The 15,271-nt window shown below is 39.6% G+C and overlaps 1 protein-coding gene across 1 annotated transcript; it reads right to left on the minus strand.

The window, feature by feature from the left end:
* Positions 1–1,841: 1,841 nt before the first annotated feature.
* Positions 1,842–15,259, minus strand: srp72 (signal recognition particle 72). The gene is made up of 18 exons (XM_053650274.1): positions 15,100–15,259; positions 12,594–12,714; positions 11,862–11,985; positions 11,512–11,655; positions 10,887–10,998; positions 8,346–8,377; positions 7,956–8,080; positions 7,668–7,725; positions 5,876–6,007; positions 5,336–5,464; positions 4,721–4,793; positions 4,547–4,611; positions 4,360–4,455; positions 4,032–4,213; positions 3,736–3,873; positions 3,597–3,634; positions 3,217–3,376; positions 1,842–2,808 (listed from the first exon to the last, which is right to left on the minus strand). Exons 1-18 carry the CDS (start codon positions 15,197–15,199, stop codon positions 2,640–2,642), a joined length of 1,998 nt encoding a protein of 665 aa, XP_053506249.1. The 5' UTR covers positions 15,200–15,259; the 3' UTR covers positions 1,842–2,639.
* Between the last annotated feature and the right edge of the window lie 12 nt (positions 15,260–15,271).

The raw sequence follows: 15,271 nt of genomic DNA on the forward strand, positions 1-15,271 counted from the left end.
GAGGACAGTGGCCTCCATCATCCGTAAATGGAAGAAGTTTGGAGCCAGCAGGACTCTTCCTAGAGCTGGCCGCCCGGCCAAACTGAGCGATCGGGCGAGAAGGGCCTTAGGGAGGTAACCAAAAACCAGAGGGTCACTCTGACAGAGCTCCAGCATGTCTCTGTGGAGAGAGGAGAACCTTCCAGAAGAACAACCATCTCTGCAGAACTCCATCAAGCAGGCCTGAATGGTAAAGTGGCCAGATGGAAGCCACTCCTCAGTAAAAGGCACATGACAGCCCGCCTGGAGTTTGCCAAAAGGCACCTGAAGGACTCTCAGACTAAAGATTGAACTCTTTGGCCTGAATGGCAAGCATCATGTCTGGAGGAAACCAGGCACCAGTCATCACCTGGCCAATACCATCCCTACAGTGAAGCATGGTGGTGGCAGCAGCATCATGCTGTGGGGATGTTTTTCAGTGGCAGGAACTGGGAGACTAGTCAGGATCGAGGGAAAGATGAATGCAGCAATGTACAGAGACAACCTTGATGAAAACCTGCTCCAGAGCGCTCTGGACCTCAGACTGGGGCGAAGGTTCATCTTCCAACAGGACAATGACCCTAAGCACACAACCAAGTTAATAAAGGAGTGGCTACAGGACAACTCTGTGAATGTCCTTGAGTGGCCCAGCCAGAGCCTGAACATGAATGAACATCTCTGGAGAGATCTGAAAATGGTTGTGCACGCTCCCCATCCAACCTGATGGAGCTTGAGAGGTCCTGCAAAGAAGAATGGGGAAAAACTGCCCAAAAATAGGTGTGCCAAGCTTGTAGCATCATACTCAAAAAGACTTGAGGCTTAAATTTGCAAAGATTTCAAACAAACTTCTTTCAAGTTTTCATTATGGGGTATCGTTTGTAGAATTTTGAGGTAAATAATAAATTTAATCCATTTTGGAATAAGGCTGTTGCATAACAAAATGTGGAAAAAGTGAAGCGGTGCAAATACTTTCTGGATGCACTGTACCTTTGTACCCAATCTTGCTCTAAAACTCTCATTTTGATGTAAAAACAGTCAACCCTGGCTCGGTACCTTTCCTTAGAAGATAGCCTTAAAATATTCATACAGTGTAATTACTTTAAGACAAAAAATAAACAAACACCAAGGCACGCTATTACAGGAAAATAATCAACAATGGGATGATGTTTGATTCAGTTTGTGAAACAGCAGTTTGCCAAGACAAACACTTCATATTGTCAACTAAATTGTTTTGGTGTTACAAAACTAAACAACTACAAACCGTTATTACATCACCAGTCACTTTTTCTTGGTTTTAAAAAAAATGTCTTGAAGATTTTTCTTATTTTTTCAAGATCTTGGCATAAGGCAACAAGATATTATTTAGGACTCCCTACTCTATTAATCTGTGCATTATTAAAGTGGGGGAAGCATGGTGGTACAGTGGATAACCTTTCCACTTCACAAATCCAGGAACCTGGTCCGATCTTGTGATCGGGTTACTGTGCGTGTGTGCGTGAGTGTGTGGGGAGTTTCACTCCCAAAAACATTCCGGTTGATGGATTGTTCCTAAAACTGATTTACTGTGTAAATGTGTGTGTATGGTTCCCTGTGACTGGGCCCAATGTTCCCAGGCTAAGCTCAAGATCTACTATTAAGCTATTAAAGTGCAGTAAGTGTTAAAAACCATCACTACTGCTATAACTGATACAAGTGTATCAGCACCACATACACTACCACCACATCAGTAGTGTCACTACTGTGTTGAGAATGCTCCACCACCCAAAACTTTAATATGCAGTATGTATAATCCAAACCAAGCACAACTGTACTGTATGTTTAATGTATATATGGAGAACTAGTCACATTAATATGCATACATTCCAGACAAAGATGTGCAAAATAGATTTTCTGTTCTCAAGGAAATTTTATTGAGACTTTACATGGGAGCTGCACTTCCTGTTCGATTGATTTTCAGCCTCCCCTACAACAACAAAACGGCCAAAGGACATGCCTTTCTTGAAATTATAATAGTTACAAGTGAAATATATCCAGGAGTTTGAAAAATAAATATTTGAATTTGCATAAACAGCCTCTCTCTTTGTTGTTTGACACAAAGTTACTGTCTCTGCATACAGATTTAATAGGCAAGTCTTGTCAAATGAAACAGTGATGAAATATGAACTAATGAATTCATGGCCAGGCAGTTTCTGTTTTGTTTAATGGGCCACAAAAAAAGAGAAAAAAAAAGAAAACATGGTCATGGAATAAAATATAAAACCAAGGTCCTTGGATTACAGGTATGAAACATCTGTTTGTTAAAACTGAGAATGTAGATTGTTTCAAACACTCATCTGATCATGAAAACTTTCTTCACTTAATTATTCACTGTAAAATTAGTTTTATATGATAAACGTAAGATTAACCAGTGAATGTGATGGTTAAAAACAAACAAACAAACAAAATTCCCTGGGTCAGATTTCTGTTTCTACACGTCTCCATCCGTCTAATCCAAAATCATTCCCTGATCCCTCCTTGGATATTTTGAGAGTTCTAACTCCCTTCAGTTAGCATTTCAAAATCTCCAAAGATGGACACACAAGGAAGGAGCTGAGGAATGACTCTGGACGTCAGCCTTTCATCTACCATCCTCCTTTTCCTCCCTTCTTTTTCTTCTGCGGGGCTTTTTTGCGTGTTGCTCCAGGAGCAGCAGGTTTCTGTTGCCGTGGCGGCACAACGTTGGGGGCAGAGCCGGTGCCAGAGCCAGGGCGAGGGGACGTGGGGGGGCTGCTTGCTGTTTTGCTGGCATCTCTGAGTCACAGAAAATGTACAGTGAGAAAACATACAGTGCCCAAATGCTAATGAAACACAATATAATTCACATCATCTTACTGTATCAAGCCTGCATCAAGTAGATGCTGAACCGAATCAGATCATATCAATATTGCAACATACTGTTTCACTCTATACACTACCTATACCAGACATCCTGCTTTCATCACTCAACTATGGACATATCTCAAACTACACACAAGAATCTCTGTATAGGTCATGATATCTTTAATCACAGTGAATTCTGTTTTTTTGTTTTTGGATTTTAATCACTAAATATTCTCCACTGTTCTTTATGGCTGTGAATAGGATATGGCAGATTCCCAAAATAGTGCACTATATAGTGAACAGGGTTTGCTTTTTAGTGCTGGCTGTATTTAAACTCACAGTTCTGCCGTAGCTCCTGACGTTGCTCCCTGAGTTCCTCTTCCCACCTGCTCCTTCTTCTTGCCCTTCTTCCTGCCGCGATAGTATGATCTCTCTCGCATAGGCAACCAGCGCTCGGGGTCAGGGGTTGATTTAGGGTCACAGTTCTTGGGTAGTTTACCTGGGGTGGGCAAATCAAATCAATAATGAACTAAATAACCCTTTATAATAAATAAATAAATACATACACATACACACACACACACACACACACACACACACACACACACACACACACAGACACACACAGACACACACACACAGACACACACACACAGACACACACACACAGACACACACACACAGACACACACACACTGATTTGGAACATGCAAACATACCTTTCTTCTTTTTCTTCTTCTTTTTAATGTCCACTTGGCTAAAACAAATATTAAAATAATTTACACTGAATTGAATATTTTATCAACAAGAACAATTAACTGGTGTGTGCAGCAATATTTAAAAGACCACAGTATGTACCCCTGTTCCTTGGGTGGGTTTTCACCGACAACTTTTGCCGCTTTCTTTCTGACGTTCGTGGCTCCATGAGAGTTCTCCAGCTCGTCCACGTCGATGTTAAAGGACATGGTGTCAGGAGAGGGCAGATGCTTACTGAGCCTGAGAGAGAGCAGCTCAGGAAAACTTCAGCACACACTTTGGATGACAGACATGCTCAAATCCACACAATGCTCAAAAAGGACCTTGAGAATACCCAGGGGTGGGACCTTGTGGAATAAATATTGGAATGAACATGGTGTGCATGTGCACAAGGATACGCTTTGGCCTTGTCCTGATCCACCAGCGAGTAAGCGGAAATGAGCTGCGCCAGAGTATGCACGTCTTTACGGTTTTGCTTCCACAGCTGCTCCAGGTCAATGATGCACTCCTTCTTTCTGCCGTAACGGAGCTTAAAATTCGCCGCTTCACGGACGAGGGAGAGGTGCACTGGAGAGCCCGGCTGAGAGGAGAAGAGAGAAATTTCTCATTTCTAAACCAAGTCTGAGTCCTCCACCAGGAACTGTTTTTAATGCACTACTTTCACTTGGTTGTTATTCAAGAATGTAGTTTTCAGAATTTGAATTAGTTGTTGTTTCTTGGTCTTACCTGTTCTGATTGATAATACTGGATGGCTTGGGTGAAAACATCAATAGCACTGTCAATGTCTTCCTCATGTGTGTACATTGTGACCAGGGCAGAAACCTGCATGACACAAATATGTAACTTCACATATAATTTCTGCCACCTTTTTAAAGGAGCATAGAATTGGACTACTTAATACAGCAAATCTTACCATTCCTTGTTTGTGCTTAAAATCCTCTATCGACCTCAGAATGTCACAGGCTTTAGTCACATGACCTACAAGAAGACAAGAGAATAGTGTAAACTTCAAAGTGCTAGAAGTGCTTCATGTGATTGTGTGTGTGTGTGACACAAAGAAAACAACAAAACAAAAACAAAAACAAACCTTGAGTCAGATAGAGTTGTGCCATGGTCAGTTTGATTCGAGATGCACTTTCAGGATGCTTTTCTGAAAAACTCTAGAGATAGAAAGAGAGAAAGAGAGAGACCCTTTTTGGCACTGCAAAGTCCATAATTGGTAGGGTTTATAGACTAAATATATAATTTACAATACAATATTGTCAAAATAAACCAAATTTGCTCGTAATTGTGGCAACTACTTGTATTTACATAAAATAGCTTACCTAATGACATCTAACTAGTTAGGGAGATGTTAACCAAAATGTTATGTACTATGTCAAGCTAAAGTGGTTAAGTATTACGTACTATGTCAAGCAGAGGAAATATAAATAAATGCATTAATTGTAATGTCAGATGATCATGTGTCATGATTTTTGTAATTTAACCAAAATGAGGCCATGCATGCCAGGACACGACCACAACTTTATTCTGCCAGACAATTAATTACAATATTAGATAATTAACCAGATGACTAGCTAGCTAGCTAACCGGTTACGTTTTCACGTTTTTTTTACGTTTTATATTTATTTATATATATATATATATATATAAAAATAAAGGAACACAGGTAGATATCGTTATGTTAAACATGCATTTGTACCTGCAGCAGCTCCACGGCCTTGCCGTGTTGTTTCTCTCGACACAGCTGAGCCACCTGGATGAGAACTGGCTGTGGGTGTCCAGGATTCTGTGACTGCAGATTTGCGGATAACTTTCTGCACTGATCAGCCTATCAAATCACACAGCATTCACAATTACTGCGATCAGAAGAATGCCAAATTTAAAAAAACAAAAAACAAAACACTTATGCTTTCTTCAGGTGTATGAAACAGGTCCCATGAAAGCTAACTAATGGTGGCCATGTTTTTTAAGTAACTCTGTCATCCTTGGAAAGCCACTTACAAACGAACAAAATAATGCCGCACACTAAATTTCAGCTCAAATAGACCCATAGCTCCTGGGAAATAAACATTTTAAACTTCTTAATCCTGCATGTAATTTAGCAGCTCCAACACTGATATCATCCTTCATCCCAACAGAGCCTTCATTGTTGTTTAAATGGAGCTTGTTGTTTAAAAGTACGTATTCAAGCATTTTATCTGTATGTTATTTTGACTTGTGTCCCACACAGTGCGTGTACCTGGTTTGTATACATCGCTAGCAGTGCTTTGTTAAATTCAATGGCTTGCAGCTGCTTCTTGGCCAGTTTGTATTCCACACCCTCTGCGCTCATCAGCTTCACCTTCTTCTTGGAGTCGAACACGTTTTGGTCCTGCAGAATCAGCGTGAACACACAAAGCCATGCTAGACACTAGAGCTGCGTGATATGAAGATAAATTTTGTAATCACAAAGAAGTGGGTCATGATTCACTTTACTGAGAATATTGCAGTGACATAAGCATCAAGTTCTTTACGTTAACAGCATTGAAATAAGACCTGTTTGTGCCCAGTTCTTTTCTGCAAAAAAGGTTTTTACTTCTGATAAAGTTATTCACTCAAAGCCAGAGGTACAATATGTAGAACTCTTCATATTTATTATTTTTACACCGCGCATTGGGAAACTCCCATATCTGATTATGTAACAGTCTGTCCTCATATCAGTAGAACAGCAGCTCAGTTCTTAAAGATATGCTGCCTCCCTGAACCAAAAAAAACAAGTTCAATTAAAACCTCACAGTAACAAGCAGATGATGCATGTTATGCAATCAACTAGACATGTTCAGAAGTCCCTGAGGTCCAAGTCAAGTCTCTGAGGTGGAGTCCAAGTTAGGTCTTAAGTCTTTGTTCTATTTTTAGCAACAGTTCTTTCAGCTAGTTATTGTAATTAACAGTGTATGAGGCTAAATCAATTTTAAATATTAAAACTGATTACTTCTACAGAATGTCTTGTTCATGTATACAAAATTGTCTAATAAAGCACACAAGGTTTCACTTAAATCATTAATTCAATTTTTATACACAATCAAAAAACTATTACTTTCAAACTATTAATAATGGTCACTTGGAACTCAATTTTTAAGTAATTTCTACTGGAAATTCAGTTTGAAGCAATCTTACAGCATGACTGGCTTGGTGCCCTTCAGAAGGTGATTTATACCATTTAGAAAGCATTTATACCATTTGAGACAGTCACCACGAGGACGAATGTGCTGTGTTTTTGTAAGCTATTTGAGATGCCGTAATTTGCTGTAGTTCTCAAGTAATGATAGGTAAAGTAGTCATCCAGTGAGCGCTGGCGGTAACAAAACCCCCACGTATAGATGCAATTTAACTTGGTAAACTTGGATATTATATGCATATGGTAGCTAATACTTGGGGGAAAAAACATGAGAAGGACATGGAAAACATTTGTACTTCTTTAAAATGATCAGCAAACAAGCCCCCGACAGTTGTGTGACACAGCGGCTTCCTTTTGGATTAATTGACTGCTTTTCAAATTAAATGACATGAAGATCATCACATGGTAAGACTTGGCTATATTGTTTGTTGTTCATTTATATAACAGCACTTTCCCAATGGGTGATGAAAACACGCCTTCAGATGCGTCAAGCGTGTATATAATTCTGGCTTGGTATTTTTAGAGATGACTTCTTGTGATATTTGCTGCCGCTCTCTCTAGTATAGAAAGAATGTATCGGGAATGCCAAACCAAAATGACTTGTATTTTTCACAAGTCTCGGTCTTCAAGTCCAAGTCAAGTCTCGAGTCAGTTGTTCATGAGTCTAAGTCAAGTCGCAAGTCATTTCTTTTGCGACGCAAGTGTGACTGGAGTCCAGACTCAAGTTTCCATCTCTGCCATCAATTGTGCCATTGTGCTTCTTCCATAACAAACCACACTGTAAATAGTTCAAATTTTTGCTATACTGCCCACCCACACTCACAGCTGCAGGACTGTATAATTAAACACTTCAGACGCTAGGCACTTGTATTACCTTGTTGATGGTGATAATGTTATTGGCAGTGACTGCTAGCAGACCCACATCAGATGGCCTGAGGAAAAGAGTCATTACAACGGTTTTAAAAACTGGCTTTTAGATGTTCATATGTATTAATACCACAGTACTGTTGAATTCTCTATTCTGATTGGTCAGAAGGTGTTGATTCCACAACACTAAACGCAAGTGCAAATGAATAAAAAAGTACATGTTCTGTAAATCAATGATTAAATAAGTGAACTGCCTTTATAATTGAAAACCGTGCAAGAGAGTATGTGTTCTTACTTCAGTTTGATGACTTGGTTATAAAGCTGCAGCGCGTCTTCTGTCCTTCCTTGGAGCTGCATGACATAGGCCATCTGAGAGTGGATCACCGCCAGCTCAGCGTCTATATCCTCCTCAGTCATGTCCTACAAAACAAACAGTTCACGTAATTACCATTAAATCCAAACCACACACCCATAAAACTATTCATCATCTTATATTTTCCATTTCTTTGGGGTTCATTCTAAACTTCAAAAGGCTTGGAATGGATTTGTCCAATTTGCATTACATTGTAAATTGTCCTGGATTAAATCCTGAAAAGCCAAATAAATGCAAAAGGAAATGCTGAACAATGAAAGTGTTGTCTTTTAAAGAAAAAGAAGAAAAAAAGAAAAAAGAAGAAACACTCACTGAGTCTTCTGCCAGAGATATCCTACAGAGCTCTGTAATAATAATAAAATAAATCAGACAAAAATCATATTCGTATCCAAACAGAGCTTTTAGAATGCCTTTTACATGGATATTACAGTACGTACACCTTCTACAACATTATCCCAGTGTCATGAAAGTGCTATTAATAAAAAAAGAATAATCCAAAGGATGTGGATTCAAAAACAATGAATACTAAAAAACACAGTAACAATCTCAATCAGCTGCTAATGATAAATAAGGGTTGTTCTATATTCTCTCTTTATAAAAGATGCATGCATTATTAATGTATTATAAAGGCTTATGAATGCTACTACAACATAACACATATGTATTATACATTTTATGGTGCGTATTAGGAATACTAATAAAGTCAATTCAGTATTTAAAAATCATGAAAGAATTTAACATGAAATGGAGGGAAAAAAAATAGATCCAAACAGCTACTTTTACAGTAAATACCAACCAGATGATAAAAGAGAACAAGAAAACAAGAAAAAAAAGTCATCCAACACCCATCACCAATGTGAAAAACTAACTGCCCCCTTAAACTTAAAATCTGGTTGTGCCACCTTTAGCAGTAATAAGTGTAACCAAACACTACCGAGATCAGTCTTTCACTTACTTCTAAGACTAGAACATACTCCTATGCTTTGGACCATTGTCTTGCTGCATAATTCAGTTGCGCTCGAGTTTCAACTTATGGACTGAAGACCGGACATTCTTCAGTCCCAAGCCCTGAAGCAGCAAAGTATCCCCACACCATCACACTTCCACCAGCATGCTGGACCGTATGTATAATGTTCTTTTTGTGGAAATCTGTTTGGGTTATGCCAGATGTAACGGGACACCGGTCTTCCAAACAATTCCACTTTCGACTCATCAATCCACAGAACATTCTCCATGTTCAAGGATCATCAAGGTGTGTTTTGGCAAAATTCAGACAAGCCTTAATGTTCTTCTGGGTTAGCAGTGGTTTTCACCTCTCCACTCTTCCATGGATGACATTTTTGCCCAGTGTCTTTATGATTGTGGAGTCATGAACACTGACCCTTACTGATGTAAGAGAGGCCTGTAGTTCCTTTGATGTTGCTCTTGGCTCATTTGTGACTTCCTGGATGAGTAGTTGCTGTGCTCTTGGAGGAATTTTGGAAGGTTGGACACTTCTGGGAAGGTTCATTACTGTGTCGACTTTTCCATTTGGAGATAATGGCTCTCGCTGTTGTTCTTTGGAGTCCCAGAGCCTTTGAAATAGCTTTGTAACCCTTTGCAGACTGATGTATTTCAGTCACCTTGTTCCTCATCATTTCTTGAATTTCTTTAAATTTCAGCATAGTGTGTTACTGGGTAAGACCTTATAACCAAATCCATGCTGTTGAAAAGGTTCTATTTATGTGTCAATTTGATTGAACAGAGTTTGCAGTAATCAGGCCTGGTTATGTCTAGTCCAGCTGAACCCCATTATGAATACAGTTTCCTAGATTTGGGAATTTACTAACTATGGTGGCAAATACATTTCATTTTCACACAGGCCCAGCTGGTATTGGATAACTTTTTTTTGCTTCAATAAATAACTATCATTTAAAAACTGTATTTTGTGTTTAGTCAGGTTGCCTTTGTTTTAATTTCTGAATCAATTTAGTATGAGATATACACAAAAACAAAAGAAATCAGGCAAGTACTTTTTCGCAGCACTGTATAGAAAAATGCTATCCATCATATTTCGCCGAGTCAGAAAGAATCAGGGTTTTTTTCCCCCATAACACACATTAAAACCATCACTGCTATCACAACTACAAGAGATTTTCCCGAGAATTCCTGAGTGGTTAAACTCAGGTCCTGGAGGGACACGGCAGAGATTTTCTCTTTTAATGAACCAGATTCACCCATTATGTTTTTTCAAACACTACCTTTCATATAGTGTGTGATAGAGCTGTTTGTGAATGTAAAAAGTCTGCAAAGTTTCAAAAATCAAAGCGCACGACAAACGGAGTTATTGACGCCCAAAAGAAGGAAACGAGTCGTTGGTAGTTCCAGACTTACTTCCTGTACTAATCTACGTAGGTTTGTAACAAAATACACCACCTCTGGTCTTCATCAACTGCTCGCGAACAGACAAAACTGAAACTCGTTATGGTAGTGGGCGTTTCCTTTTTGAAACAAGCTGACAGTGGTAGACCAATCACAACAGACTGGGACATCTGACCAATCAGGGCAGAGTATGCTCTCTGAAAGGAGGAGTTTAGAACGGATCATTGAAGGAGTTGTTTGTGACACTGGGGGGGAAAAGGTAATGCTGCAGTTTAAATTATGAGCACATTAAAGTGTTTTTTGACCTTGGATGAATGTAAATCCATTGTATGAGAACTTTAAAAATAAATTAGGCACGTTACAAAACCATAATAGGTGCACTTTAAAGGCCACGGTGATTAACTGAGGTGTAAAATGAGATGTGAAAGTCTACAGCCCCTCCAGCACTGGAATCAGACAGCCTGTTTTAAATCAAATCACACGAGCCCTGACCTTCAGCTTCTTGGAGTTTTTTCATGGCCTGAGCGAGCTGGCCTCTGCCGATCAGACTGCAGGCTGCGTTGTAGCAAAGCTCATACGTGCTCTCGGGCAGCCCCAGGTCCTCCTGCACACAGTGACCAAGGGAGTAAGTGAACAAGGGAGCAAGTGAAGTGCACTATGTCAAAGTACAGGCATAACTGTGGAATTGCGGTGTTTTTTTAAAAAATTTTTTATTTAAAATGCACTGTTACCCTAATGCGTATTTAAAAACAAAAAACAGTTTAATAATTTACTGCATGATTAATAACCATGTATTAACTGAAGAAATGTTTAATAGCCAATCTATTAGCACTGATGAAGAATCTGAATACTTAAGTACTTGTTCCTTTGTGATTGGCATTTTCTATATTTGTTTCCCTATTTAGTAGCTTGAATCTTTATTTTCCTACTTCTATATAAAGTACATGACACAGGCAATAAAATGCGTTCTGCACCCTGTGTATTGCACTATATATTCAAACTGCAAGTCATTTGGCATTCACACAAAAGCTGACTACTTCCAGGCAGACTGTGTGTTATGGGGACTGCGTGCGTTGTAGTGCTCTCTAAACATCTCTAAGCATGCGTTTTGACTCACAGGTGTGGCTTTCTCCCAGGTGCTCCGTGCAGCCTGTACTGCGGCGAGGTTCGTCTTTCTCTCCTCCTCGTATTCATCTTGGGAGTTTCTGATCAGGTCTTTATACACCACTTCACACTCAGTGTACCGGTCCAGCCTGTACAGCTACACACACAGACACACTGAGCTCTAAATAATTTACTAGTCTGTACCCAGAGCTAAAATGTCTGGACACAACAAAGTGACTTAGACTCTAAACCTTGTTGTGTAATAACTATTCAATAATAATTGATTTTTACACACATTTCCAGGCCTGTCAGAACTGTACCAAAGGCGGTCATTTTATCACTTTTGAGTATGAGCGTTCTCACCACTTGGCCGTAGAGCTCTTTGAGTTTGTCGGTCTGTTCGGAGAGTCCCTCGATGGTCTTCAGTGCGGTCTCCACTCGGTTCAGCCGGTACTCACAGTACGCCTTCTCAAACCCGATCATGTCACTGCGGACAGATATGACGAACATCAATCAAATAGTTCATTGCTGGGTTTTTTTTCGCAATAGCAAAACCAAGTGATGTCAAAGTGATGTTTTTTGTAGGGTCAATTCGGGGCGAGATGGGTTGCATACTGTAACCTAACCGCAACAGATACACTAGAACTGAAACGAGAACACCGCGCTCAGAAGCGCTCGGTTATTTGGTTTTGCACAAGTGCGAGGCAGCAACAAATGATTATTTTGACAATCAATTCATCCATCAATTATTTTTCCAGATTAATTGAGTAGTAGGATTGTTTTAAAAAAAAAAAAATATATATATATATATATATATATATATATATATATATATATATATATATATATATATATATATATAACACACACACATACATACATACATACATAATATATATATATATATATATATATAAAAAATAGCAAAAATATCTATTTAAAAATATTTCTTTGCAGCATTTCAATCAGCTAATACTACTACGGAATGCTTAAATGGGCTTGATTAAATAACATGTCACTAACTGCAATTCTACGTTAATACTTGATCACAGCATGCGAATGTTACTGTTGGAACAATGACGACGTGTCGTTTACCTCGTGAGCGACTTGGTGTGGGTGTTGATGACATTGAGTGCCTCCTTGAAGCCGCCAGTCTGGATGAGACACACAATTTTACAGCGCAGTGCCGTCACGTCATCCTTATTCTCGTGAAGAACTGGACAGAGACAAAAAGAGCACAACACAAACAGATGGTAAACAAAAACAAGTTAAATTACAGATTACTTCTGAAGCAACACTTCCACCCCGAATTACTTGCACTACTCGTTCCAAGTAGCATGTGATATGAGATCCAACGGCGTCTAGGATTTATTTGGCGAGTCGTGTTTTCTGGGCTTAAACTTCTTTAAAAAGGACATGATGGTTTATTTACGGTCTATAAAGAGATCGATGCAGCAGCGCTTTAGTCCTTTAGGCGCTGTTTACACTAGTGCTTTTTCGTTTTAAAACGCATCCGTTTTTTTTTTGCTATGGTTACGCCTGTCATTTCGACCCTCGAAAATGAAGGCATGGCTGCCCACATTCGCTCCCTGATGGGATCTTCTGGATCATTGTGTATCCTTCCCTGATTTGTTAAGCCCCTTCAATATGACCATTACGCTACCTTGATCGTATACACAACAACATGGAGACTAAACTGTAAGCTTTTCTGGCTTTGTCGTCATTCTTAGCAGCCATTGTGCAGTTAAATTCTGTGTTTTATAATACTGCAGCTGCCTACATGCACAAGAGACAAGCTATGATTAGAGCAATCAGTAACACATGTCATTTCAAGCAGTGTAAACCCTACATGGAACGCCGGTTTTGGGTTAGACCAAAAGAGAGTCCACAGCGGACAATGAAACCAAGGGAAAACGAGTGAGATGTGTAGTGACAAGGTTTCTTGACCCATGAGCCATTTGAGCAGTTCACATTAAGAGCAGCAAAAAACAGCCTACATTAAAAAGAAACAATATTATCCCTTATTGTTTAATTTCATAAAGAGTGTATGACTGCTTATGTGCCCTATGCATCTGTTTTTACCATGATGTTTATATGTTTTCACTGCAATGTGCCAGTGTACTAATGTTACAAATAAAGTGAATTATTTGAATTTGTATCGAGTTTGATTAAGTACACACTAGCATACATGCTAGCCTCGATTATCCATATTTATAAAGAAAAAGCATGACATGGAAAATAGAATGACTAGAACGTAATAAACCCAATGTTTTTAAAAAAAAAAAAAAAAAGACGTCTTTGCCATCATGCTCATTGGCGTGCCTGCTGTTGACTAGCAACCAACTTCCAGTTTTCACTTGTATACGCATGCCCAGTGTGCATGAATGGTCATGTGACATGCATTTTCGGTCATGTAGTGTGGACTGAGATCGGTTCTGAAACACAGCGGAAACGCCAGTGTGGACAAGGACTGTTTTTATTTTAAAACACTGTTTTATAACGCACTAGTGTAAACAGTCTGTCCAGCTCCTCCTCTCACCTCCTCGTCATCTGTACACTCTGCTCAAACAAATCAGCTTCTAAAGCGTCACCTTTCATGCGAATACCACCACCACCATCATGCTAGTCATCTCGTACTACACTAACCGGCTGAGTCGAGTCCTGCATTACACCGATGTCTCCACTAATTCTACGTTGAATTTCCCATGAATGCTGTATGCACATGCGAAAGGGAGGTTCTCTCAATTTTATAGTGCAGCAACATGTCAAATCCAAACAAATGATTCCTCCAACCAAATCCAATGGCACATGTTGGAATGACGCTGCTTCGGGTTTCCCCACTCACTTTAGGAATTTTAGCTCCTATCCCATATTATTTCCCCTTTAATGTTTGACGCGAACAAGTTGAAGAACAACTGATACCCCGTGACCTCTCGTTAAATGCATTACAAAATAAAAGAGAGCTTATAACAGATCTACACACCCACAACAGACAAACTACGAATGACATGCCGCCTGTCAGTGTGTACATACAGCTCTCTGTCTGAGTTTAAGATGCTGAAAAAGTTTTTTCTCCTATTAAACACCATTGTAACTGTCCCCGTGTGACGTCAATGCGGGACACAACCTCTAACATCTCCCCTGAATAACGAGAATCCAGGACTAACCAACAGAACAGAACCGGAATTACTAATCGCATCACATATTTTTAAATACAAATATATTTAATGTCTTTGAGGGTGGACTTTTCCTTTAATTAGGTGTTTTATGAACGAGTGCTATAGAAGCAGCTGACTGTAAAGATATGGACACGTAATCATTCATTACCTTCCCGTTACACTACACACAGAAAACTGTTTAGCTCACACGCTTCAGAAAGCCGCAGAAAGTTCATACTTGCACCTACGCATTATTAAAAACGGTTTTATTTTCTGAGGCAAAGCAAAAAAATAATAATCACAAACAGCTGAATAGCAGCATAACGTTCACTGGCTACAGCCAAGTCACATTCGCTTAGCACGCGACATGCTAACATGCTAACAGCTGCCAGAAAGCTGAGGTGAAAGAAACCTGAAGGGAAAGAAACATTATATATAGTTACTCTTATTGACAGCCTTGAGGGCTCTCGTGAAGTCGCCATTTTGACCGCAGCGGTTGACTTCGGTCCACAGCGACGCTAGAGACCCCGCACCACTCGCCATCTTCACCAACGTGAACCAACTCCGGTGGGTTTCTCTCTAACACTTTCCCCACCCGTAATTCAAGGAGGCGGT

The sequence above is a fragment of the Ictalurus furcatus genome, chromosome 2, assembly GCF_023375685.1.
Source record: "Ictalurus furcatus strain D&B chromosome 2, Billie_1.0, whole genome shotgun sequence".
Lineage (NCBI taxonomy): Eukaryota > Metazoa > Chordata > Actinopteri > Siluriformes > Ictaluridae > Ictalurus > Ictalurus furcatus.